The 25,457-nt window shown below is 37.0% G+C and overlaps 1 protein-coding gene across 4 annotated transcripts in view; it reads right to left on the reverse strand.

The window, feature by feature from the left end:
• The window catches only part of GK5 (glycerol kinase 5 (putative)), an 87,853-nt gene that overhangs the window by 27,155 nt on the left and 35,241 nt on the right, over positions 1 to 25,457 (reverse strand). For 3 of the 4 annotated variants that reach the window (XM_003483257.4, XM_021069570.1, XM_021069567.1), the window contains exons 5-11: positions 18,941 to 19,072; positions 12,236 to 12,311; positions 11,521 to 11,582; positions 11,365 to 11,438; positions 11,102 to 11,162; positions 9,533 to 9,659; positions 7,436 to 7,540 (exon numbers count right to left, since the gene is read on the reverse strand). In XM_003483257.4, coding sequence (XP_003483305.2) covers positions 7,436 to 7,540; positions 9,533 to 9,659; positions 11,102 to 11,162; positions 11,365 to 11,438; positions 11,521 to 11,582; positions 12,236 to 12,311; positions 18,941 to 19,072 — 637 coding nt within the window. The remainder of the gene's footprint in view (positions 1 to 7,435; positions 7,541 to 9,532; positions 9,660 to 11,101; positions 11,163 to 11,364; positions 11,439 to 11,520; positions 11,583 to 12,235; positions 12,312 to 18,940; positions 19,073 to 25,457) is intronic. The other variant, XM_021069569.1, reaches the window with a different exon arrangement.

Below are 25,457 nucleotides of genomic sequence, written 5' to 3' on the forward strand. Positions count from 1 at the left end.
ATCTTGCATCTCTAGGTATGTATTCCCAGAAAGAAACGTTATCACGTGTATAATTTCGGCCTAAACTACATAAACTAGATGAGATACCCAGATTGAGGGGCATTTAATAAAATATCTGGTCCAGAGTTCCTGTCATGGTGCAGTGGAAAAGAATCCAACTAGGAAACATGAAGTTGAGGGTTTGATCCCTGGCCTCACTCAGTGGGTTAAGGATTCAGCATTGCTGTGAGCCGTGCTGTAGGCCGGCAGCTGTGGCTCTGATTTGACCCCTAGCCTGGGAATCTCCATGTGCCACGCTTGTGACCCTAAAAAAAAAAAACAAAACTGGTTTGTATGCTTCAAAAATGTCAATGGCATGAAAAACAAAGAAAAGCTGACAAAATTGTTCCAGATTAAGGGAAATTATACAATAAGCAATCCTAGACTGGATCCTGTATTGGAAAAAAATTGTCATAAAGGACAGGACACCTGATAAAACTGGAATATAGATTTTAAATTTGACCAAAGTATTACACCCAGTATTAAATTTTCTGGAGTTAATAACCATGTTTTAGATATGTAAGAGACTATTCTTGTTCTTAGGAAATACACAGTGAAATACTACAAGGAAAGGAGTATGATGCATGCAACCTACTATTAAAGAGCTCAGAATATTATATGAACATTCATCTATACTATAGCGTAGTGGATGGATAGAAGGATGGATGGATAATCAATAGGTACATATACTCAGTGAAACATATATAAGGTAACAGATATGTTTAAAAGAGATTTAGTTTATCAATTTAACTTTTATTATTATTTCTCAATATTACGATTTGTACACCTTTATCATTTTTGGCTTGGTATGATTCTCTTATCTTTATAAATAAACTGCTCTTCTTGTCTTGACTCTCCTCTTTATTCTCAGAATTCAGACAATTCATCTACCTGTGACTGTCTTAGTTTGTGTCTCTTTTTTTCTAACTTGGTAAAACCATTTTGGTCTGAAAACCCAGGTCTTTCTTCGGCTCAGAAAAGTTTATTTTCAATTATCTCAATTTTTACATTTTCATAATTCTATTTTCACATTATAGAAAAGAGACTACAATTCACATATTTATTTTTCCTTTGATCTTTATCAATCTCTTACCTTTCAATTTTATTTTCCATTTTTTTCTCTTTCTGTTTTTTAAAATTCTTTCCAATTCCTACTTGGGTTTTTGGCACTGTCCATACAGGTTACGTTTTATTAATTTCTTTACATTTTATATATCATGATTTTTGTCCTTTGAAGTCCTTTATGTGTTCCCAACACCAACATTCCCCTGCAGTATCTTCTTTTATCCACTTACTGTTTCATTTTTGTTGTTATTTTAATCTTTTGTTTCTTCCACGACAGCAGTCTCTGTGGAGCCACCTGTTATGGATTATTGAACTTGACCTCCCTCTTTCAAGATGCTGTATGTTCTTTTTTTTTTTTTTTTTTTTTTTTTTTGCCACAGCAGTGACAATACTGGATCCTTAACCCCCCAACCACCAGGGAACTCCATGGGTGCTGGATGTTCTTGAGTACTTCGTGCTCTCTTTCAGTTCGGGGTTGGGAGATTGGCAGGCAGTGAGAGGTAAGGGAGTGAACGTCCTGGGCTCTCAGGTTTCTCAAAGTATGAGAAAGATCAGTTCTCTCCCCTCAGCCTGGAAGAGGAGCAATTCAGACCAATCAGTACTGTTGTCCACTGTTTATCAGGCTGTCTCAGGGATGGGCAGCCCCAGCTCTTTCTTCTCTGCATCAGCAGCTTCAGTCCACAGAGAACATCTGCAGGGACCTCACCAGCCTCTAGCATTTTCACCAATAAGACTCAGCAGGTGCTCTCCCAGACCCTGGGTCTGCCCAGTCTCCTTGAGAACTCAAGGCTTCATCCCTGGCTGAGTTCCACTCCAGCTACAGCCATATTTATCTTACTATGTCATCCCAGCAGGAAGCAAGACCATGAACAAAGATCCTACTCACCAGCAGGAACATGTAACTATTCACCACCACCCAATTAGTTCCTGTATGAGAGAATGTTTACCTCATCTCCTCTAACGATGAGATGCTGTATCTCTCTGGGGAAGATACCCAGAGAGAAGAAATTGGTTTCCTTTATTTCTAGTAAACAAGAGGCTGAGTAATTTCAAATGTATATTGGAAACCTGATGGGGTTTGCCTGGAGCAGGCAGATGTGACATGTAGCAATTAAAAGTGGTACTGCAAGAGAAAAGATGTCCCCTGACCCACATTACTGGAGGACAACCGTCTCAGTTGTGGGAAAAAAAAATAGGACATTCTTTCAATTCCTTAAATAGGTCATGTTCCTCTCCATGTGGGGCCTCCTTCACTGGTCTTTGCTGCTTGGACTGCTCCCTGATCAACAGCCTCTCCCACCAGACCAGCCACTCTTGTTCTTCCTTCAGGGCTCAGATGAAACACAGCTTCCTGAAAGAAGCCTTCCAATTGCCCAGACTAGACAAAGCCTTCCCTTTAGAAGAGATCAATGAGCCTCCTTCTTCTTCTTGGTACTTCACACTAATTTTTTTGTTTTCAGTTATTCATTTAATATAAGTCCTTCCTGCTAGACTGTAACCTCCATGAGGGCTGGGAATGTCTGTCTTTCTCACTGGTGACTGCTAGCGTGTACAGTTCCAAGCTCAGACCCAGCACTCAATTACTTGTTAACTGAATAAAAGCTGGAATATGTGAAAACATTTCTTTTTCTTTTTTGTCTTTTTAGGGGTGCACCTGTGGCACCTGGAAGCCCCCAGGCTAGGGGTCAAATTGGAGCCACAGCTGCTGGCCTACACCACAGCCATAGCAAAGCAGCACCCAAGCCGTGTCTGTGACCTACACCACAGCTCACGGCAATGCCAGATCCTTAAGCCACTGAGCGAGGCCAGGGATTGAACCCGCATCCTTATGAATACTAGTGGAGTTTGTTAACACTGAGCCACAACAGAAACTCCTGTAAAAACATTTCTAAGATTGCGATAGCAGAATAGAACAAAGAGCAAAGGGGAGCAGGAATGGACCAGATTGAAAGGAGAAGAGATGATCCTGTAAGGACTCAGATGGGGCAGTTAACATAGAAGGCTAAGGGGAAAAAAAAGAAAGAGAACTGGCCTGAATGAAAAGGATGAAGAAAACAAATCTGAGAAGCAAGATGAAAGTGGTTCAAGAGAGCTTTTATGCCTGAGCTTGAGCTGTTCAACTCAGTAAAGGGGTGGAAGGAAGCCACCATTAGGAGCAGAACAAACCCAGTATACCACACAGAGACATAAAGGCGTAGATTACACGTCTTCAAAGAAATGACAGGGTTACTCAGGCTCTTACACACTGTGTTTTTCCTGAATATATATTCAGTCATTTTTTCAATACATTCATTAAAGTGAATTCTCAGAACAGAAAAAGAACTTTGCGTTCTATAAAAATTCTCAATTTTTTAATATAAATTTCAGAGAGAGGAGTTCCTCTAGTGGCAAAGAGGAAACGAATCTGACTAGGAACCATAAGGTCGCGGGTTCGATCCCTCGCCTCGCTCAGTGGGTTAAGGATCTGGCATTGCCGTGAGCTGTGGTGTAGGTCGCAGACACGGCTCAGATCTGGCGTTGCTGTGGCTGTGGCGTAGGCTGACAGCAACAGCTGTGATTGGACCCCTAGCCTGGGAACCTCCATATGTCATGGGTTTTGCCCTAAAAAGACAAAAGACAAAAAAAAATTTTTTTTTCAGAGAGATATGTACCAGAAAAGTTTAGTTCTGCCAATGACTGGCATCTTATTATTATTATTATTATTATTATTTTGCTTTTTGCTTTTTATGGCCACAACTACAGCATATGGAGGTTCCCAGCCTAGGGATCTAATCGGAGTTGTAGCTGCCAGCCTACACCACAGCTACAACAACTTGGGATCCAAGCCATGTCTTTGACCTACACCACAGTTCACAACCTACACCACAGCTCACAGCAACGCCGGATCCTTAACCCACTGAGTGAGGCCAGATTTCGAACCTGCAACCTCATGGTTCCTAGTTGGATTTGTCTCCACTGCGCCATAACGGGAACTCCTGCCAATGACTGAAATTTTAAAGTAAATAATTCAACTCTGAATTCTCTCCCTCCAGACAGACCAATGGTTCTGCTTTCTGTCAGAGATGGGACTGGCATTCGGGACTGGCTTGCACCCCAGAAATCACACCACTTTTCTAGGTCAGAGCCTTTTAGTTCCATCTCCTAGAAAATAATTTTTGTCATTTGAGAATCAGAGTGAATGAGCCTCAACCCAACAAAGCAGTGGAAATCATTCCCACTGATAATGTTCACATGATGTTATATGGAACTTAGGAATTGTTTTTTTTTTTTTTTTTAGGGCCACACCCAAGGCATATGGAAGTTCCCAGGCTAGGGTTAAATGAGAGCTATAGCTGCTGGCCTATGCCACAGCCACAGCCACAGCCACAGGCACAGCAATGCTGGATCCTTGACACACTCAGTGAGGCCAGGGATCAAACCTGCATCCTCGTGGATACTAATCAGATTCATTTCCACTGCACCACAACAGGAACTCTCAGGAATTTTTTTTTTTTAATGTGAAATTATTTTGCTTTTCCTTTGCATCTTTTGGGAAGGAAGTTAATAGAAAGTATAACTAAAGGAGAAGAAATACATAACTTATATTTTTCTATTTCTGATAATCTGGAGTTAACTGAAGACACATGTCCAAAAATTAAAAGAAGTACATTTAAAGAATAAGAGATTTTAAGTGATAAAAAGCTTTCAAATAAATATTTTTTGTTTACTAGGTAATCTTAAGCTTATAATGCAGGTGCAGGCTTATACAGAGAGAAAGAAAGGAAGAAATAGATTGGCATTTTCCTCCTAGAGTACATATTTTCTGCCAACGGAATTATCTTTGTCTTTAAACAAATCAGCTTAGTTCAAATCAGCAAAGCAGAAACTCAGGCCCTCTTCACAATTTAATCATTAGAGATAACTATTGTTAATATTTTGGTATATAACATTACATACTGGATGCATCAAATAAGGGTATGTTCATTATTCACAACAGCCAAAAAGTGGAAACAACCCAGACGGCCACTGACTGATGAATACATCAGTGGTACATCCATACAATGGAAAATTATCCCACAATAAAAATAAATAATGATACATGCTACAACACAGATGAACCATGAAAATACTACATACTGAATTATATAAGTCAGTTACAAAAGACCATGTATTGTTTGATTCCATTCATATGAGATGTCCAGAACAGGCAAATCCAGAGAGACAGACAGTAAATCAATGGTAACTTAGGGCTGGGAGCGTGGAACAGGGAGTCAGTTACTCTGTCAGTGAGTATCGGGGTTTCTTTTAGAGAGAACAAAAATGTTCCAAAATTAGACTCTGCTGATAACTGCACAACTCTGTGAAAATACTACAAAATACTTAATTGTATATCTTAAGTAAATGAATTATATGGTGTGTGAATTATATCTCAAAAAGCTGTTTGTTTGTTTTTCTGTCTTTTCGCCATTTCTTGGGCCACTCTTGTGGCATATGGAGGTTCCCAGGCTAGGGGTCGAATCAGAGCTGCAGCCGCCGGCCTCTGCCACAGCCACAGCAACGCGGGATCCGAGCCGCGTCTGCAACCTACACCACAGCTCATGGCAACGCCAGATCCTTAACCCACTGAGCAAGGCCAGGGATCGAACCCGCAACCTCATGGTTCCTAGTTGGATTTGTTAACCAATGAGCCACGAAGGGAACTCCCTCAAAAAGCTTTTTTTTTTTTAAAAAAAAAAGGAAAAAATATTTACAGAGGCAGTTCTGCAACTCCTTCATCCCTTTCTTAATGTATCATAGATAAATATTCCATGTCAGTGAGGCATGCTACCACACTGCTACTTGTGACGATCCATCGTTCCACTATATGGCTGTGCTGACATTTATTTATTTAGTGCTTTATTTTTAGACAAGAATTTATTTCCAACTGCCATATGAAACACCCATTATGTACACACATCTTTGCACACCTGTATGATTATTTTCTTAGAAAACAATGAACAGACCTAAGGGTCAAGGGTTTGTACTCTGAAAAATGACACATATTGCCTAACTGCCGTCCAGAAAGTTCATATTAACTGAAATTAATAGATGCAAACTATTGCCTTTGGAGTGGATAAGCAATGAAATACTTCTGTATAGCACAGGGAACTAATTTGGTCACTTGTGATGGAACATGATAGAGCATAAAGTGAGAAAAAGAATATATACACACACACACACACACACATATATATATATACATACATACATACATATATATATATATGTATGACTGGGTCACTTTGCTGTACAGTAGAAATTGACAGAATACTGTAAATCAACTATAATGGAAAAAATTTAAAATAAAATAAAACTAAATTAAAAAATAAAATACATAACCAACAAGGGAAAAAAAACATTCATTCCAATGGGAAACAAGACACTTTTCTCTATGTTCCAACCCGTGCTGAGAATCATTAATTTAATCAGTCTTGGAGTTCTCTTGTGGCACAGTGGATTAAGGATCTGGCATTGTCACTAAAATGGTAAAGGTTTGATCCCTGGCCTGGGAATTTCCATATGCTATGTGTGTGTCGAAAAAACCAAACACTAAAAGAAAACCCCCCAAACTAACTGATCTCTGACAATGATGGGAGATATCCTTTTTTTTTTTTTTTTTTTGTCTTTTTTCGTCTTTTTGCCATTTCTAGGCCTGCTCCTGTGGCATATGGAGGTTCCCAGGCTAGGAGTCGAATCGGAACTTTAGCCGTCAGCCTACGCCAGAGCCACAGCAACATGGAATCTGAGCCGCATCTGTGACCTACACTACAGCTCACGGCAACACCGGATCCTTAACCCACTGAGCAAGGCCAGGGATGGAACCCGCAACCTCATGGTTCCTAGTCAGATTCATTAACCACTGAACCATGACGGGAACTCCCGAGATACCATTTTTCAAATGTGTATTTCTTTGACCACTAAATCTGAACAACATGTATTAATAGTCATTTGATTTCAGAATACCTATTCTTCTGTCCTTTGTCCATTTTGGGGGTCATCTTTATTAGTTTTTCTAACATATGCTACCAACTGTCCTTACAACTTTGTGTTTTAACTTTGCTACGGCATCTCTCTCCTTACACATTCTAATATTTTACATATTTACTTCTATTATTCTTTTCTTTATGGTATCTGGCTTTAATACCTAGCCTTTTACCATCCCAATGTCATAAAAATAACCTCCTGTATTTTCTTATAGCACATGTCATTTTATTTTCTGTTTCATCTAAATGATCTATTTGTGCCCTGATGATTGGTGATCCTGTGGCATTCTTAAGTCTGGCCTATAAAATCCATTTAGAAGACAACTTACCTAACTTTTGAGCCCACTGTATGGCAGTACCAGTATCTCCTGCATTGCCTTCAGCTAAGCATACAACTTCTTGCCCAATCTTCCACCCAATTAATGGATAAAAGCCTAAAAAACAAATAAACAATATAAGTCACATAATAAACAGTGAATTCATTCAGAGACACCTACAATGGCACAATTTGATTATCTCAGAAAACAGCAACATGGCTCTGATGTCTGATTGCCTGTTCAAATCCCAGCCCTCTCTCATTTACTAGCTGTGGTATTACAAGTTTCTAACCTCTTAGCTCCAGGTTCCATGATTGTAAAATGGTCCACCTCAGAGAGCTCCTATGAGAATAAACTGCGTTAACATATAAAAAAAGAACTTAGTGCAGTGCCTGGCATATAATACAAACCATGAACGTTAGTTGTTATTAGCTATAAGCATATCTATGTCTCTAGAAACACAGAAACTATGGTTTTGTGGGCTGCCCCCTCAGCATATGGATGTTCCCAGGCTAGGGATTGAATTGGAGCTGTACCTGCTGGCCTACACCACAGCCATAGCAACATCAGATCTGAGCCCCATCTGTGCCCTACACCACAGCCCATGGCAATGCTGGATCTTAAACCCATTGTGTGAAGCCAGGGATTGAACCTGCATCCTCATGTATGCTAGTCAGATTCATTTCCACTGAACCTCAATGGAAACTCCAGAAGCAATATTTTAATTGAGAAATTAAAGGTAATTATGAGATTGGTTTTCTAGAGAACTAACCATGCTATTGCATTTATCTGTAGTTTCTAAACAAGGTTTCTAATAGAATCAATGACCAACATTTTCCCAGCTAGGGGAAAAGGAAGTTTAGTGGGGATGAAAGGCAGGAAAAGGAGTTTTTATTTTATTTTTCACTTGGCAATAGACATTTTTTTAAATTTATTTTTATCATGATTTTTATTTTTTCCACTATAGCTGATTTACAGTGTTCTGTCAAATTTCTACTGCACAGCAAGGTGATCCAGTCATACAAACATGTATGTATACATTCTTTTCTCACATTATCATGCTCCATCACAAGTGACCAGACATAGTTCCCAGTGCTACACAGCAGGATCTCATTGCTTATACATTCCAAAGGCAATAGTTTGCATCTACTAACCCCAAATTCCCAGTCCCTCCTACTCCCTCTCCCTTCCTCTTGGTAACCACAAGTCTGTTCTCCATGTCCATGATTTGCTTTTCTGTGGAAAGGTCCATTTGTGTCGTATTTTAGATTCCAGATATAAGTGAAATCATATGGTATTTGCCTTTCTCTTTCTGACTTAGTTCACTTAGTATGAGAGTCTCTAGTTCCATCCATGTTGCTGCAAATGGCATTATTTTATTCTTTTTTTATGGCAGGAAATGGAGTTTAAAATCCACTTCTTAGTAACCACAGTAGGGGACCAGAGCTCAGATTAAGAGGCCCTAGTCCTCCTGGGTACCGTTACCCAATCTAGATTTCTTGGTTTGAACATTCCAGGATATTTTCTGTTAAGAAGAACAAATTCTTCAATTGTCATTAAAGCCCTAAGAGTGAATACATCACTAGTTGAGAAGTACCACCCCCAAAAAATTCACAAAAGGAAGAAATTCTAACACATAAAAGACATTTTAGAGGCCTAGAAAGATGTTTAAACAAATATAACAAGTATTATGGGTAAATATTTGGAGAGCTGACCAAAAATACCCTAATCTTTCTCAATTTATCTATAAAATCTTTCTCATTTTTTAAGGATTTTAATTTAAAGAAAAAAGGGAAACAGGGATTAACTGTCTCTAAGAATAATAATGAAAAATGTTAGAGAATATCCTTAATGTAAAATGGGAGGAGTTCCCTGTTGGTGCAGTGGGTTAAGGACCTGGCCTTGTCCTTAACCCACTGGCCTTGACCTGCTATTGCTCAGGTTTCTGCTGCTGTGGTGCGGGTTCAATTCCTGGCCCCGGAATTTCTGCATGCCATAGACATAGCCAAACATCACTGTCATCATCAAATGGGCAAATACTGTCACAAAAATTAAATATGAAAAGAAGAGATATTTGATTAATAAACTGGATGAATTCTAACTACTTACCCCCTACACTCTGGTGAGGGTTATTTCCAGTATTAATATCCAAAAATGTCCCACTTCCCATGGTTAACTTCACATCTCCTGTCTGGAAGCAGCATTCTCCAAACATGGCTGATTGCTGGTCAGCGACCTGCCAAAAACATTCAAATACCAGAACTTTGGGCCCTTTGCAGTGGTCCAGTTCACTGTATCCCATTGTCTCACTTACTGTACTCTCATGGTTCAACATTTTCTTTCTTTTAAAAAAAAAATCTCTAAAAAGAACAGAGAGCAACAACTATATGATAGGAGTCTCTCTAGGACTAATATTATGTGGATGAATAATGTGTCTTGGGAATTTTTAGCAGACAACCTACTTCATGACTTTTAAGTATCAAAGAATAATCTCAAACAAAAGTCAGAATAAAATTTGGGCAGAAAGAACCAATTAAGATTATTTGTTTTCAATTTGCAAGTGCTTTTGTTCATTAGTCAAAATAACGGACGACACAAATTTCTTTTTATAACAGTGACAGATGTATGCTTTACTATAAGGAGATGAAGGTTAAAACCATACATTTCCCAACCATACATTTCTTGTTAAAAAAATTAAAATGGGAGTTCCTATTGTTGCACAGTGGTTTACGAATCTGACTAGGAACCATGAGGTTGCAGGTTCGATCCCTGGCCTTGCTCAGCGGGTTAAGAACCCAGCGTTGCCATGAGCTGTGGTGAAGGTTGCAGATGTGTCTCAGATCCCGTGTTGCTGTGGCTCTGGTGTAGGCTGGTGGCTACAGCACCATTTAGACCCCTAGCCTGGGAACCGCCATAGGCCGCAGGAGTGGCCCAAAAAATGGCAAAAAGACAAAAAAAAAAAAAGGACCAAAACTCTCCTGAAGAATGCTTTCTCACCGATCTATTCTTCCAGCTATAACTTAATCTCAACCTGAGCCTAACCCAAGTTAAGACTGATCCTCTCCAGAAACCTGTAACTTGGGAATTAAATTCCCCTCCCCTCACTTGATTCTTCCACCTAACATGGTGACTGTTCATCTAGAGACAGATGCTCTAAATCTTCTGTTTAAGCTGCTACAGGAAATTAAAGGCAAAGTCTGAGTTTCTACAATGAAGAAAGAAACCTCAAAACCCAGAAGCAGCTAATTTTTCATTCTTCCACAAATTCTTTATTTCTTCGTTTCCCATCTTTTATTTTATTCAAATTATTTACTGGCTAAGTAGACGCTAACTAAGGATTTTATAAAATATAAATACATTTCTTCTTTACCTTAACTTCTCTATCAGAGTTTATGGTCATATTGTAACAGACGTAAATCAAGCACTGGCCCTATCACTGGTTTTTTGTTGTTTCATTTATTTAATAAATATAAACCATATGCTCCTCAGAACACTACATTTTAAAAAAATTTAACAGTCTTCTGGAAAACACTAAAAAGAAAAGTCAGAGAAGGTTATAAAGTATTTCCATGATAGAATATTGGCTCAGTGGGCCCCTTTCCAGGATATAGAGAGTATTTTATATACACATATTTAGTTCATACTATACAAGGAGAAACCTTCAAGTTTTCTACTTACCAAGGCCACTATTGGTATAGGCACACCAAATATCTCTTCATCCACGGATCCATAATTGTGGCTTCAAATAAAATTGATTAAAAAGTAAGTTATAGCTCTAGAAATACTAATTCTGAAATGCAGCAAATATTTTCAGCATAAGTTAAAAAGTTAAGTAATAAACATAGAAGCACCTCAGTCATGTAATAAAATGCTTTCCCCACAAAGGCACAGTGAATTCAGGGACAATTTTGCTGGCTTCTGAGTCTGATTTTTATTATTACCTCGTATCCCTGACGGGAGGCAGGAGAGAGAGCGGTATGGAAAGCAGGGAGGTAATGAGCTTGCTCCAACACATCTGAGCATAAAAACATGTCATCAGAATCCAAGCGAAATTATACAAAAACTGGTGATTCAAAAAGAGGAGAAAGCAGCTTTACCTCATATGGGTCAAAAAGTCCCGTTGTACTGGCATTTGAAAAGTCCGTGGCAAATTCAGAACCTAAATTTACATTAGAAATGATCTATTTATTATCAGATAGTGTAAATCAACACGTATGCCTCCTTTATAATCTCGGCCTTTGTCGGCCCTCAATTTTGCACCAAACTGTGTACTTCCAGAGCAAAGTCTCCAAAGAAATTTTCCACTTAATCTTTTTGAACTTTTAGAGTTTACAAAGGCATTTTCATATCGTGATTCCCATTGTCAGATCATGATTCCTGGTTTAAAGATGAGGAAAGGGGATCAGGGGAAAATGTGATCACCTATAGCTATGCTATAGGTATAGTTGCAAAATGACACACTGGTATTGAACTCAAGTCTTTTGTGTGTGTGTGTGTTTTCTAGGGCCGCTCCCTCGGCATATGGAGGTTCCCAGGCTAGGGATTGAATCAGAGCTGCAGCTGCTGGCCTACACCACAGGCAAGGCAATGCCAGATAAAAGCCACATCTGTGACCTGTCACAGCTTGCAGCAACGCCAGATACGTAAACCACTGAGCAAGGCCAGGGATCAAACCTGCATCCTCATGGGCACTGTGTCAGGTTCTTAACCCACTGAGCCACAATGGGAACTGCAATCCTCCCTTTTTTCCTGAAGATAAATCATTGCTATCAAATTCCAGTTAGCTGAGACAAATCTATCAAATCATCTTACCTTTTGTAAGTTTATGTAACAACCAGGTATCAACAGTCCCAAAGCAGCAATTTTCTTCTTGAATGGCCTTTTGTACCTTGAAAACACAAAATACAAAATCAACTCAAAAAGGTGAAATTATTAAATGCATGATTTAGTGCCAATCACTAAACACAATATAACCCCATTTTTAATGAAAGTTAATATATACATAGAGAAATAATTTCTAGAATTTATCCCCAAAGTTCTAAGCAATTACTATAGGGTATGAAAGGCTTTAGTTTTACATCAAGCATGCTTCCTTTTGTGATGAAAAAATTAAACAAAACGAAACACAGTATATATGTTTTTTTAGTTTAGTCGCAATATAAAAAGTCTGAAATGGGACGGCATACCACAGCTAAGAGGTCAAATTCAACCCAATGCCTGTTTCTGTATTGCAAGTTTAAAATTTTATAATAGTTAAAAGAAAAAAAAAAAGAATTTATTTGTAACACACGAAAAGTATATGAAATTCAAATTTCTGTTTCCTTAAACAACGTTTCACTGGAACACAACCATGCTCATTTGTTTATACATTATTTACGGCTACAATGGGAGACTAGTGTGACACAATCCTCATGGCCTTCAAAGCCTAAAATATTACTTATCTGGCATGTTACAGAAAGTATTTGCCAAAAGAAAATATCAAAACCAGCTGATAGAGAAATTGAAATGTTTGTAAAGATACTATTAACTTACTGGAAAACAATCCCCAAATCATACTTTATCACATCTCCAACTCATTTGTCCCTTAAGACTAGCATTTCGTGGATACACCCAGCCCAGGACCCTGTGGACATCTTCTATGTAGCCATGATCTCACAGCATCATTACTTCCCTAAGCTCCTTAGAAGCAGGAACTAGATTGTTTTTTTAAAAAATACTTGATAAATAAATGAGGTTTTTAAAAAACAGCAAATGAAGACATTTAAGGATGAATTATATTTTAACAATAGGATTAATAAAACAAAAACAGATGACATGAGTTCCAAAAAAAGAAGTCTTTGGTAGATTATTTGTAGCACGTATTTTGAAAATTCAAGTGTTACACCCCTTAAATATGGTATACGTAAAGTAATATGTTTAGGTTTCACTTCCTTCTTAAATTTAGAAATTGTGATTCTGAAATTTGCTCCAAATTAGATAAAGGTTAATTTGTATTACAGCAAGTAGCAATAATGCCTGCCAGGTCATAAGTTCACTTATTCATTCAAAAAATACTTGAGGAGTTCCCTTTGTGGGTCAGTGGTTAACGAACCTGACTAGTAAAAATGAGGTTGGTGGATTTGATCCCTGCCCTCGCTCAGGGGGTTAAGGATTTGGGGTTGCCGTGAGCTGGGGCGTAGGTCGCAGACAAGACTCAGATCCCATGTTGCTGAGTTATAGGCTGGCAGCTGCAGCTCTGATTCGACCCCTAGCCTGGGAACTTCTATATGCCATGGGTGCAGCCCTGAAAAGCAAAATAAATAAATAAATAAATAAATAAATAAATAAATAAATACTTGAAAGCCAGGCCTTCTGATAGCAGGCCCTTATGAGGCTAGAGGGACACAGAGTAGGTATCAGGGCTTGCTAAGGGAGAAGGACCATTGGCAATCCTCACACTGGGTTAAGACTCCAAATGGCCGTACCCTAGGAGTAAGGGTAAACTAAAAAGATTGGACCTTACAAGAACTCTGACTCAGCTTTGAATCACCTCAAACATTAAATTGGATTGAGATAATCCTGGTACCTAGCAGAGTGGAAGAAAATACATAAATCCTACCTAGAGCAAGATATGTTAAGGCTCTCATAATTTCCACACACAATTTCACAAACTAGCTCATACATATACATACACACAAACAATAAGTGACCAGGTTCATCAACCTCATCAAGTTGTATACATTAAATATGTGCAGCTTTTTGTATGCCAATAATCATACCTCCATAAAGTGGCTTCAAAATCTTTTTTAAAACATGAAGTAACCAGGCATATGAGGAAATGAGAACACTATGGGGGGAAAAAAGGAGAGAGACAGTCCAGAGGGGCTACAGCTACTGCAATTAATAGTCATGGGCTTTTAAAATTTCATGCTAATTATGTAAAGGGGGAGAGAAATTCTAGAGCTAAAAAATTAAGAACTTAATGATGGGTTTTAATAATAACACAGTAGAAACAAGGAAATAATAATAGACTTGGAAGACAGGTTAGAAGAAAACGCCCAGAATAAAGTCCATAGAGATGAAAGAACGAACGGAAAAAATAGGTAAGACAGTGAGAGACAAAAAGGATTTAGTAAGAAGGTCTAACATACATGTAATCAGATTTTCAGAAGGAAAGAAGATAAGGAGAATGGAGCTGAAATTACATTTGAAGATAATGGCTGAGAAATTTTTCAAATCAACAACAGATAACAGGCAATGAATTCAAGACACCCTGCAAACCACAAGTAGGTTGTCACTCCTAGACTATAGGTGCACAAAATGTGTTTGTTATAGTCAACATCCACTTATAACAAAGTCTTATTAGCAAACTAGGAAAAGCAGAGAATTTCCTTAATTTGATAAAGGATATCTAAAGAAAATGTACTACAAATTCATACTAAATAGTGAAATGTTGAAAGCTTTTGTTCCAAGATCAAAAATGGAAAAAAAAAAAAAGGTTTGTAGTCATCCCTTCTAGTCAGTATATCCTGGATGTGCTTGTCAATGCAAAGAAAAAGAAATAAAAGTAACATCATACTTCTATATCATATGTGATTAGGAAATGGCAAATTAAACCAATGAGGTATCATTTTAGACCTAGTATAATATCTAAAGTCCAAAACACTGACATCAAATGTTGGTAAGGATGTGAAGCAACTCCCATTCATTGTTGGTAGGAACACAAAATGGTACAACCACTTTAAAGACAATTTGGCGGTTTTTTACAAAGCTGAACACAGTGTTACCTATATGATCCAGCAATTGCATACCTAAGTATTTACCCAAATGAGTTGAAAATTTATGTTCATACAACAGTTTGCACACACATCTATAGCAGCTCTATTCATAACTGCCAAAAATTGAAAACAAGACAGTCTTCAATAGGTGACTGGAAAAACAAACTGTAATACATCCAGACAATGAAATACTAGTCAGTGATAAAAAGTCAGCTATCAAGCCACAAAAAGACATGGGGAAACCTTTAACGCATATTGTTAAGTGAAAGAAACCAGTCTGGAAAGGCTACTTTCTGTATGATTGCAACTACATGACATTCTGGAAAAGGCAAGACCATAAAGTCAGTTAAAAAATAATAATAAATCAGTGGTTGGTTGCCAGGGATTCAGGGATAAGAGGAGAGGGATAAATAAGTGAAGTGCAGGAGATTTTGAGGTAGTGAAACTACTGTGTATGATACTGTAATTATAGACAGGTTACATTAATAATACTTAATAGTGTGTCAACATTGATTCACCAACTGTAACCAATGTAACCTATTAATGCAAAATGCTAATAACAGGAAAACTGTGTTGGGAATACGGAAACTGCTCAATGTCTCTATAAATCTAAAATTCTTCTAAAATTAAGATGTACCAATTTTTTAATAGAAAAAAGACTTTTTCAGCTTGTCTATATTTTCTTGAGTCAGTTTAGGCATTTTGTGCACTTCCAGGAAATTATCCACTTATCTAAGTTCTCTAATTTGTTGGCATATACTTGTTCATAGTATTGTTTGACAATGCCTTTACTTCTGTGAAGTTGGAATTAATGTTCCTCTTTCATTCATAATTTTAGTTATTTGGGTCTTCTCATTTTCTTCCTCTGTCAGTTTAGCTGATCTTTTCAAACCAATTTTTGGTTTTGCTGATTTTTCAACAGTTTTTCTATTCTCTATTTCATTAATTTTCACTCCAGTCTTTATATTTCTTTCCTTCTACTTGCTTTTTTGTTTGTTTGTTTGGTCTTTTTGTTTTTTTAGGGCCACAACAGTGGCACATGAAGGTTCCTAGGCTAGGGGTCCAATCAGAGCTGTAGCTGCCAACCTACGCCAAGCCTCAGTAATGCCAGATCCGAGCTGTGTCTGCGACCTATATCACAGGTCATGGCAATGCCAGATCCTTAACCCACTGAGTGAAGCTAGGGATCGAACCCGCAACCTCTGGTTCCTAGTCAGATTCATTTCCACTGTGCCACAACGGGAACTCTGTCCTTCTACTTGCTTTGGGTTTAGTTTGCTAATTTTTTTCTTTTCTTTTTGTTCATATTTTCCCTATGTCTTAAGGTAGAGTGTTAGGTTTGTTTTAATGCAGACTCTATATGTATTAACAGTCTTCTAAATTTCCCTGTAAACACTACTCTTGCTACATTACCGTGTTTTCATTTTCATTCATCTCAAAGTATTTTCTAATTTCTCTTGGGATTGCATTGTTTACTTTTCACATATTTGAACTTCCCAAATTTATTTCTGTTATTTATTTGTAATTTCATTCATTTTTAGTCACAGAATTACTTGGTATAATGTTGGTCCTTCCGAATTTCTTGAGGCTTGCATTATGATGTGGCATATCATACATCCTGGAGAAGGTCCCATGGCAATTAAGAAGAATGTATATTCTGTTGTTATTAAAGTTTTATACAAATGTCTATTAAGTATAGTTTCTACTATTGTTCAAGCTTTCTATTTCCTTGTTGATCTTCTGCCTAGCTGTTCTATCCATTATTTGAGGTGGGGTATTGATGTCTACCACTGGTGAATTGTCTATTTTCTCTGTCAGTTCTGTCAGTTTTTGCTTTCTGTATTTTGGAGTACTGTTATTAGGTGCATATATGTTTATAATTGTTAAATATTTCTGATGGACTGACATATTATTATTATAAAATGCTCTTCTTTACCTTTAGTAACACTTTTTTTTGTTTTAAAGTCTAGTTTGTCTGATATTAGCATAGCCACTTAGCTTATGGTTGCTGTTTGCATTTTCCATCCATTTTCTTTTAACTGATTTATATTTTTTGAATCTAAAGTATGACTCCTGTAAGACAGCACATACTTCAATTTTTTTTTTTTTTCATCTGTGCCTGCAGCATGTGGAAGTTCCTGGGCCAGGGACTGAAGCCGAGCCACAGCAGTGACCAGAGCCACTGCAGTGACAATGCTGGATCCTTAATCCACTGCATCCCAAGGGAGCTCCTGATTTTTTTTTTTTTTTTTTTTTTTGTCTTTTTGCTATTTCTTGGGCCGCTCCCGCAGTATATTGAGGTTCCCAGGCTAGGGGTCTAATTGGAGCTGTAGCTGCCAGCCTACGCCAGAGCCACAGCAACTCGGGATCCGAGCCGCGTTCTGCAACCTACACCACAGCTCACAGCAACGTCGTATCGTTAACCCACTGAGCAAGGGCAGGGATCGAACCCGCAACCTCATGGTTCCTAGTCGGATTTGTTAACCACAGCGCCACGACGGGAACTCCCCTGATTTTTTTTTTAATCCAGTCTAGAACCACAATGAAACATCACTACCTACCTATCAAAATGGCTAAAATTAAAAAGACTGAGGAGTTCCCATCATGGTGCAATGGAAACAAATCTGACTAGGAACCATGAGGTTTCGGGTTTGATCCCTGGCCTCACTCAGTGGCTTAAGGATCCGGCGTTGCCATGAGCTGTGGTGTAGGTCACAGACGTGGCTCAGTTCCATTGTTGCTATGGCTGTGGGGTAGGCTGGTGGCTACAGCTTAGATTAGACACCTAGCCTGGGAACCTCCATATGCCATGGGTGCAGCCCTATAAAGACAAAAAAAAAAATTGCTAATATCAATTATGATGGCAAATGAAATTATGAGTTCCCTCATTCATTGATGATAGGTAGGTAAAAGGTCAAAAACTGGGAAAATTTTTGATATTATCCACTTAAGATTAAAAAATATATATATATATATACACACACACATTCATCCCCTAAGAATTCCACTCCCATGTATAGATACAACAGAAATGCATTTATATATCTTTATTCATAATGGCCCCAAACTGGAAATAAATCAAATGGATGTGAACAGAAAGGATAAATGGATAAACTATGGTAAAATCATATTCTGAACACTAAATAGCAATGAAAATATAAGGAGATTAATTTACACAATATGGGTATATTTCACAAATATAATGTTTAAGTAAAAGGAATCAGACACAAAAGAATAGACAGTGCATGATTCCATTTATATATTTATTCCATTTATATGTTCAAAAGTATATATTGCATTTATATCCCATGTATATTCCATTATATACATAAGTTCAATACATATATGTGTATATATATATATATATATATATAAGCTCAAAAATATTCAAGCAAAGAAAGCTAAAGTATAGTGTTTAGGAATAAACACATAAATTGTAAAAGTGGAAAGAAAATATAATATATAGTGCCACAGTGTTCTAGTTTTTGATTCAAGTAGTGTTACACAGATGTTTGCTCCAAAAACTATCACTGAATGGTACATTTTTGTTTTGTTCACATTACTGTATGTGCTATGACTCACAATAAAAAGGTTTAAAAAAATAAATTCAGTAAAGAGTCCTTGTCTTCTATCCCAATGTGGTGGAAACTTAATTTTCCCTCAAATAATCAAATTAATTATTCCTTGAATTTTTTTCATGCCCATAGTCTAGATACAGACACACAGAGACAGATAACAAACACACACAATCTTTCCTTACCTCTGTCAAGTTCTGCAAAATCCAGGCCAATCTCAAAGAAACATGCTGGGTTGTGAAAGTGAACAAACTGGCTGCTAAAAATCGTTTACTTCTAGTGAAAAAGTGCAGCACTCGGCAGGAACTGTGTATGAGCTATTTTTTAAAGAAAGACATTTTAGGAAAATGTGTTTAATCGTGTTTGATGTTTCTATATTCATACCATACACATGCAGACAAATCCAACAGCAAACAATTTATTTAACTATGTATAAAGTGTTCTCACTTTTTGAACATAAAGCAAAGCACCCTGAACAGACAGTCTGCATTCTAACATATGAAACGTGACACATCTACTATGAAATTCTTTAGCAAACACTAAAGGCTCAAGTACTTACAAAAGTCTTTTAAAACTACTTTCTGCATCTTTACCCATTTTTAACTATAGAAGTAAAGGGAGAGAGTCAAGGGAGAAGACTATTTTTCTATTGGAAATACATTTTTTTTTTTTGGCTACTCAAAGAAATTTTATTTTATTTTTTTTCATTATTCAATGAATTTTATTTATAGGTGTACAACAATCATCACAACCAAATTTTATAGCAATTCCATCCCAATCAAGTGAGTGTTAACCCAGAAGGGAAATTTCCCTATATATTATGTGCCTAAGTTTTGGTTGAATGATTTTGTTTAATATTACTTATATTTATTTAATGATCAAAGATGAAGCATGCAAAAATCTTTAACTGAAAAAAAAGGGAGTTCCCGTGGTGGCGCAGTGGTTAACGAATCCGACTAGGAACCATGAGGTTGCGGGTTCGGTCCCTGCCCTTGCTCAGAGGGTTAACAATCCGGCGTTGCAGAGAGCTGTGGTGTAGGTTACAGACGTGGCTCGGATTGCTGTGGCTCTGGCATACGCCAGCAGCTACAGCTCCAATTTGACCCCTAGCCTGGGAACCTCCATATGCTGCGGAGCGGCCCAAGAAATAGCAAAAAGACAAAAAAAAAAAAAAAAAAAAAAAAAGCCTCCACACAGAAAACCAGCATTGTGTTTTAAGGTTTGTACGACATACTAAAAAAAAAAAAAAAAAAAACCCAAAAACAACAATAACAAAAACCCTCATCCTGCTACTTAACTACAAGAATGCAGATGGATAACTGAATTTCTGAAACTGATGTTTTACAGAACATTCATTTATGGAGAATTTACCCACTTGCATTTTTTTCTATTATTTCTACCTTCCCCCAAATAAACTGAAAGATTTTGGCTTATTTATTTAAAATAGAAATAAATTTATTTTTCTTTCATTTTTAGCATAATGCATCAGTCAAGAAATGTGGAGACTCAGGTCTCTCTCCTGTTTTTGAACAATAAGCTTGATTTTAATTTTTTCACTTTTTTTTTCTTTTGGTGAGAATATTTAAGTTCTAATTTCTTGGCAAATTTCAGTTATATGATACAGTATTATCAACTGTAGTCATCATATTACACATTAGATCCCCAGACCTCATTAATCATACAACTGAAAGTTTGCACCCTTTTAACTTCCATCTCATTTGTTCAGTACTCAAACGTTCTGCACTTCTTTATATTTTACATTATTTATTAAATATAAAGCTTTTAAAAAGTACTTAAAGTGACCACATGGAATCCTTGTTTTAATGTGTTATACTAAGAAATGTGTCAAACTGAAATGAGTTCTGTCTCTACAAGCAACTATAGTTTTTGCTACAAAAACTTAGATTTAGGATCCTTGAGGGATCTTTTGTTAAAATGGGGGGAACATACAAAAGTATAAAGAGTTCTAATATTCACACTTTTAGTCAACATATGAACAATGAACCCACTTGTTAATATACTTAACAAATATTTATTGAGTACCTTTTGTGTACCATAGACTGTGCTAGGCCCTGATTAAACAGAGTGAACAATAGAGGCAGAATCCCTACTTTCCTGAAATTTATATTTTAATGTGAAGAAACAGACAAGTAATCAAGTCAACAAATGAGATAATCTAAGATACCAGTAGTAAAATGAACCACTGTTGAATGTAACCAAAGAAGAAAAAAAATCCTAATAATTATACTATGATATAATATTAAGGTATAATGGATGGTTAACATGACCAACACCCCCCCCAACTGTAATGATTAAAAATGCTTCTTGGTTAAAAATCATCCTTTTCAAAACTGGAAAAAATACGTATCTTATAACTCATACATTGCTGGTGGGAAGTACAACCACTCTGGAAAAAAGTTATGGCCGTTTAATAATAATACATGCAATTACTGCATGACCTAGCAATTGTACTCTTGGGATATTTATCTCAGAGAAATGAAAACTTACGTTCACATAAAATTTCATACACAAATGACATGTTTCATTGCAATATGACTGTTTCATGACAGTTTCGTTTGTAACAGCCAAAAACTGGAATTAGCACAGATGTCCTTCAAGAGGTGGTATATCTGTACCACAATACAACTCAGCAATAGAGGGAGGAAATAACTACTGAATAACAACTTGGATTCTCTAGGGAATTAAGTGAAAAAAGCAAATCCCAAAAGGTTTTATGTTGCATGATTCCATGTGTATAACATTTTTGAAATGAGAAAAATTTGTAATATAGGACAGAACAGATTAATGTTGAAAGGAACTAGGGATGGGAGAGGGTGGAGAGACTCACAGGAGAGAAGTGGACGTGGTTATAAAAGAGAAATATGAGGTATCCTTGTAGCAATGGAACTGTTCAGCATCTTGACTTCTATATATATGAAAAAAACTGTATAGAAACTAAACACACACACATAAGTTCAAACAAAAATGTGTATAAGTAAAACTGGGGAAATCTGAAATAAGGCCTTTTTTTAATAGATTTATTAGAATAGGATGCTTGTGAGAGGTGCAAGTGGGCAGACAAGGAAGCTCTGCCTGAAATAAGATCTTGGTTGTAACATTATGCTATAGTTTTGTAAAATGTTATCAACAGGATAAACTGCAAAATGTGTAAGGGATCTCTGTATTATTATTTCTTACAATTGCATGTGAACCAATAATTATCTCAATTTAAATTTCAATTAAGAAATATATGGCTCGAAAGGGGATTAAAAAATGTGTTTGAAGAAATTATGGCTGAAACCTTCCCAAACCTAGGAAACAGACATTTAGGTAAGGAAGCACAGAGGGTCCCAAACAAGATGAACCCAAACAGACCTACAAAAAGACATATTATAATTAAAATAGCAAAAGTTAAAGAGAGAATTCTAAAGGCAAGAGAAAAACAAAGAGTTAATTAAAAGGAACCCTCACAAGGCTATTAGCTTATTTCTCTACAAAAACATTGCAGACCAGAAGTGAATGTCAAGATATAATCAAGATCCTGAAAGAGAAACACCTGCAACCTAGGATACTCTACTCAGCAAGATTATCATTTAGAAGAGAAGGACAGATAAAGAATTTCTCAGACAAGCAAAACCTAAAAGAATATATAAATACTAAACCTGCCCTAAAAGAAATATTGAAAAGTCTTCTGTAATAGAAAAGAAGAATATACAGAAAAGAGAAAAACAGTGTTGGAAAGCAGATCACTTAAATAAGCCAGTACACAAATTTAAAAAAAAAAATGGGTGTGAAAGCAATAATAACTACAATGAACAGAAAAAATGATAAATTTAAGATGTAAAAAAAGGACATCAAAATCATGAAATGTGAAAGAGAGTAAGAAAACATAATTTTTTAAAAGCATGTATTTGAGACTATATAACTACCAGTCTAAAGTAAATAGATATAGTAATGGGTTAATAAACTTGAAAAATAGGCTAACTACAAAACAAAAACATACAATTGATGCACAAAAGGCCAAAAGAAGAAAATGCAAGTATAATACAAAACCATCGAACCACACACACAAAAAAAGAAATGCAAAATCAACTGGAAAACAGGTTTAAAATGGCAATAAATTCCTATTTGTCAATAATTACCTTAAATTTCAGTGGACTAAGTGCTCCAATTAAAAGACATAAAGTGGCAGATTAGATAATAAAATAAGAGCCCACATTAGGCTGCCTACTTTAGGGCAAAGGACACATAAATTGAAAGTGAAGAGATGGAAAAAGATTATTTCATGCAAACCAAAATGACAAGAAAGTGGGGTTAGTAATACTCATACCAGACAAAACAGACTTTTTTTTGGCTGTGCCCAGAGCATGTAGAAGTTACCAATCCAGGGATGGAATGAACCTGAGCTATGGCAGCAATCTGAGCCACAGCAGGGACAATGCCAGATCCTTAACATGCTAGGCCAGACACAAACTCCGAAGAAATAGTGTTTTTATCTTTTTTTTTGGCTGTGGTATACAGTGCTTGATGTGGGATCTCAGTTCACAGAATAAGGACTGAACCAAGCCACAGTGGTGAAAGAACTGAGTCTTAACCACCAGACCACCACGGAACTCCCCAAAATAGACTTTAAAACAAAAGTCATAAAGACGTCATACAACAACAAAAGGATCAATACAAGAAGAGGATATTATATTCGTTAACATATATGCACTCAAAATGGGAACGCCTAAACAAAACAAATACTAACAGCATAAAGGGATAAATTGATGAGAATATAATAATGGTAGGAGACTTTAAAACTCCACTGACACCAATGGACAGATCGTCCAGAAAGAAAATCAATAAGGCAACAGAAATTCTAAGTAACACAACAGAACAATTAGACTTTATTGACATTTTCAGAACATTACATCCCCAAATTTAGAATAAACATTCTTTTCAAGTGTACATGGAACACCTTCTAGGATAGACCACATATCAGGACATAAAACAAGCATTAACATATTTAAGACCCTATAAATTATTTCAAGCATCTTTTCTGACCACAAATGGCATGAAATCAACCACATAAAGAGAAAGGAGAAAAAAAAAAAAAAAAACAATTACATGGAGACCAAACAACATGCTATTAAAAAAACTAATGGATCAACAATGAAATCAAAAAAATTCTGTGAGAAAAATGACAATGAAAACACAACCATATAAAATCCATGAGAAACAGTAAAATCAGTCCTTTGAGGGAAATTCATAGTGATACAGAACTTCAAAAAAAAAAAAAAAAAAAAAAACAAGAAAAATCTCAAATAAACAACCTAACCTACCACCTAAAACAGCTATAAAAAGAAAAAACAAAACCTCAGGAGTTCCCGTCGTGGCGCAGTGGTTAACGAATCCGACTAGGAACCATGAGGTTGCGGGTTCGATCTCTGCCCTTGCTCAGTGGGTTAACGATCCAGAGTTGCCGTGAGCTGTGGTGTAGGTTGCAGACGCGGCTCGGATCCCGCGTTGCTGTGGCTCTGGCGTAGGCCGGTGGCTACAGCTCCGATTCAACCCCTAGCCTGGGAACCTCCATATGCCGCGGGAGCGGCCCAAGAAATAGCAACAACAACAACAACAACAACAACAAAAAAAAAAACTTCAAGTCAGCAGAAAAAGGGAAATAATAAAGATCATAAAGGAAATAAATAAAATAGAGATTAAAGAAACAATAGAGGAGTTCTTGCTGTGGTGCAACAGGATAGGTAGCATCTCTGGAGCACTGGGACACAGGTTTGATCCCTGGCCCAGCACAGTGGGTTAAGGATCTGGCATTGCTGAAACTGCGGCGTAGGTGACAATCACAGCTCAGATATGATCCCTGACTCAGGAACTTCATATGCCATTGGGTGGCCAAAAAAATAAAGAAAAAGAAACAGTAGGAAAAAAAAATCAATAAAACCAAGAGCTGGTCCTTTTATACAGTAAACAAAATCAATTAACTTCAGGCCAGGCTCACTAAAAGAAAAAAGATAGGACCCAAAAAAAAACAAAAATAATAAATGGAAGTGGAGGAGTTCCTGTTGTGGCTCAGCAGGTTAAGAACCCAGCTAGTATCCATGAGTATGTAGGTGTGATCCCTGGCCTCATGCAATGAGTTAAAGATCCAGTGTTGCTGCAAGCTGCAGTGTAGGTCATATATGCTGACTGGATCTGGCGTTGCTGTGGCCATGCCACAGGCCAGCAGCTGAAGCTCTGATTCGACCCCTAGCCTGGGAACTTCCATATGCTGCAAGTGCAGCCCTAAAAAGACAAAAGAAAAAAAGAAAGGTAGAAAGGAAGGGAGAAGAAATGGAAGTGGAAAAGTAGTAACTGATACCATAGAAACACAAAAAAATAATAAGAGAATACTATGAACAAGAATATGCCAACAAAGTGGAAGAAATGCATAAGTTGCTAGAAACATAAAGCCCACCAAAAGTGAATCAGGAAGAAACAGACAATCTGAATAGACCAATCATTAGAAGTGAAATAAAATTTGTAATAAAAACAAACAAACAAGCAAAAACAAAACCTCCCTGCAAATAAAAGTCAAGGACCAGATGGCTTCATTGGGGAATTCTGCTAAGCATACAAAGAACTTATACTGATCCTTCTCAAACTCTTCCAAAAGACTGAAGGGGAAGGAACACTTCCAAAGTCTTTTTATGAAGCCACCATCAC

The sequence above is a fragment of the Sus scrofa genome, chromosome 13 (genome assembly GCF_000003025.6).
Source record: "Sus scrofa isolate TJ Tabasco breed Duroc chromosome 13, Sscrofa11.1, whole genome shotgun sequence".
Lineage (NCBI taxonomy): Eukaryota > Metazoa > Chordata > Mammalia > Artiodactyla > Suidae > Sus > Sus scrofa.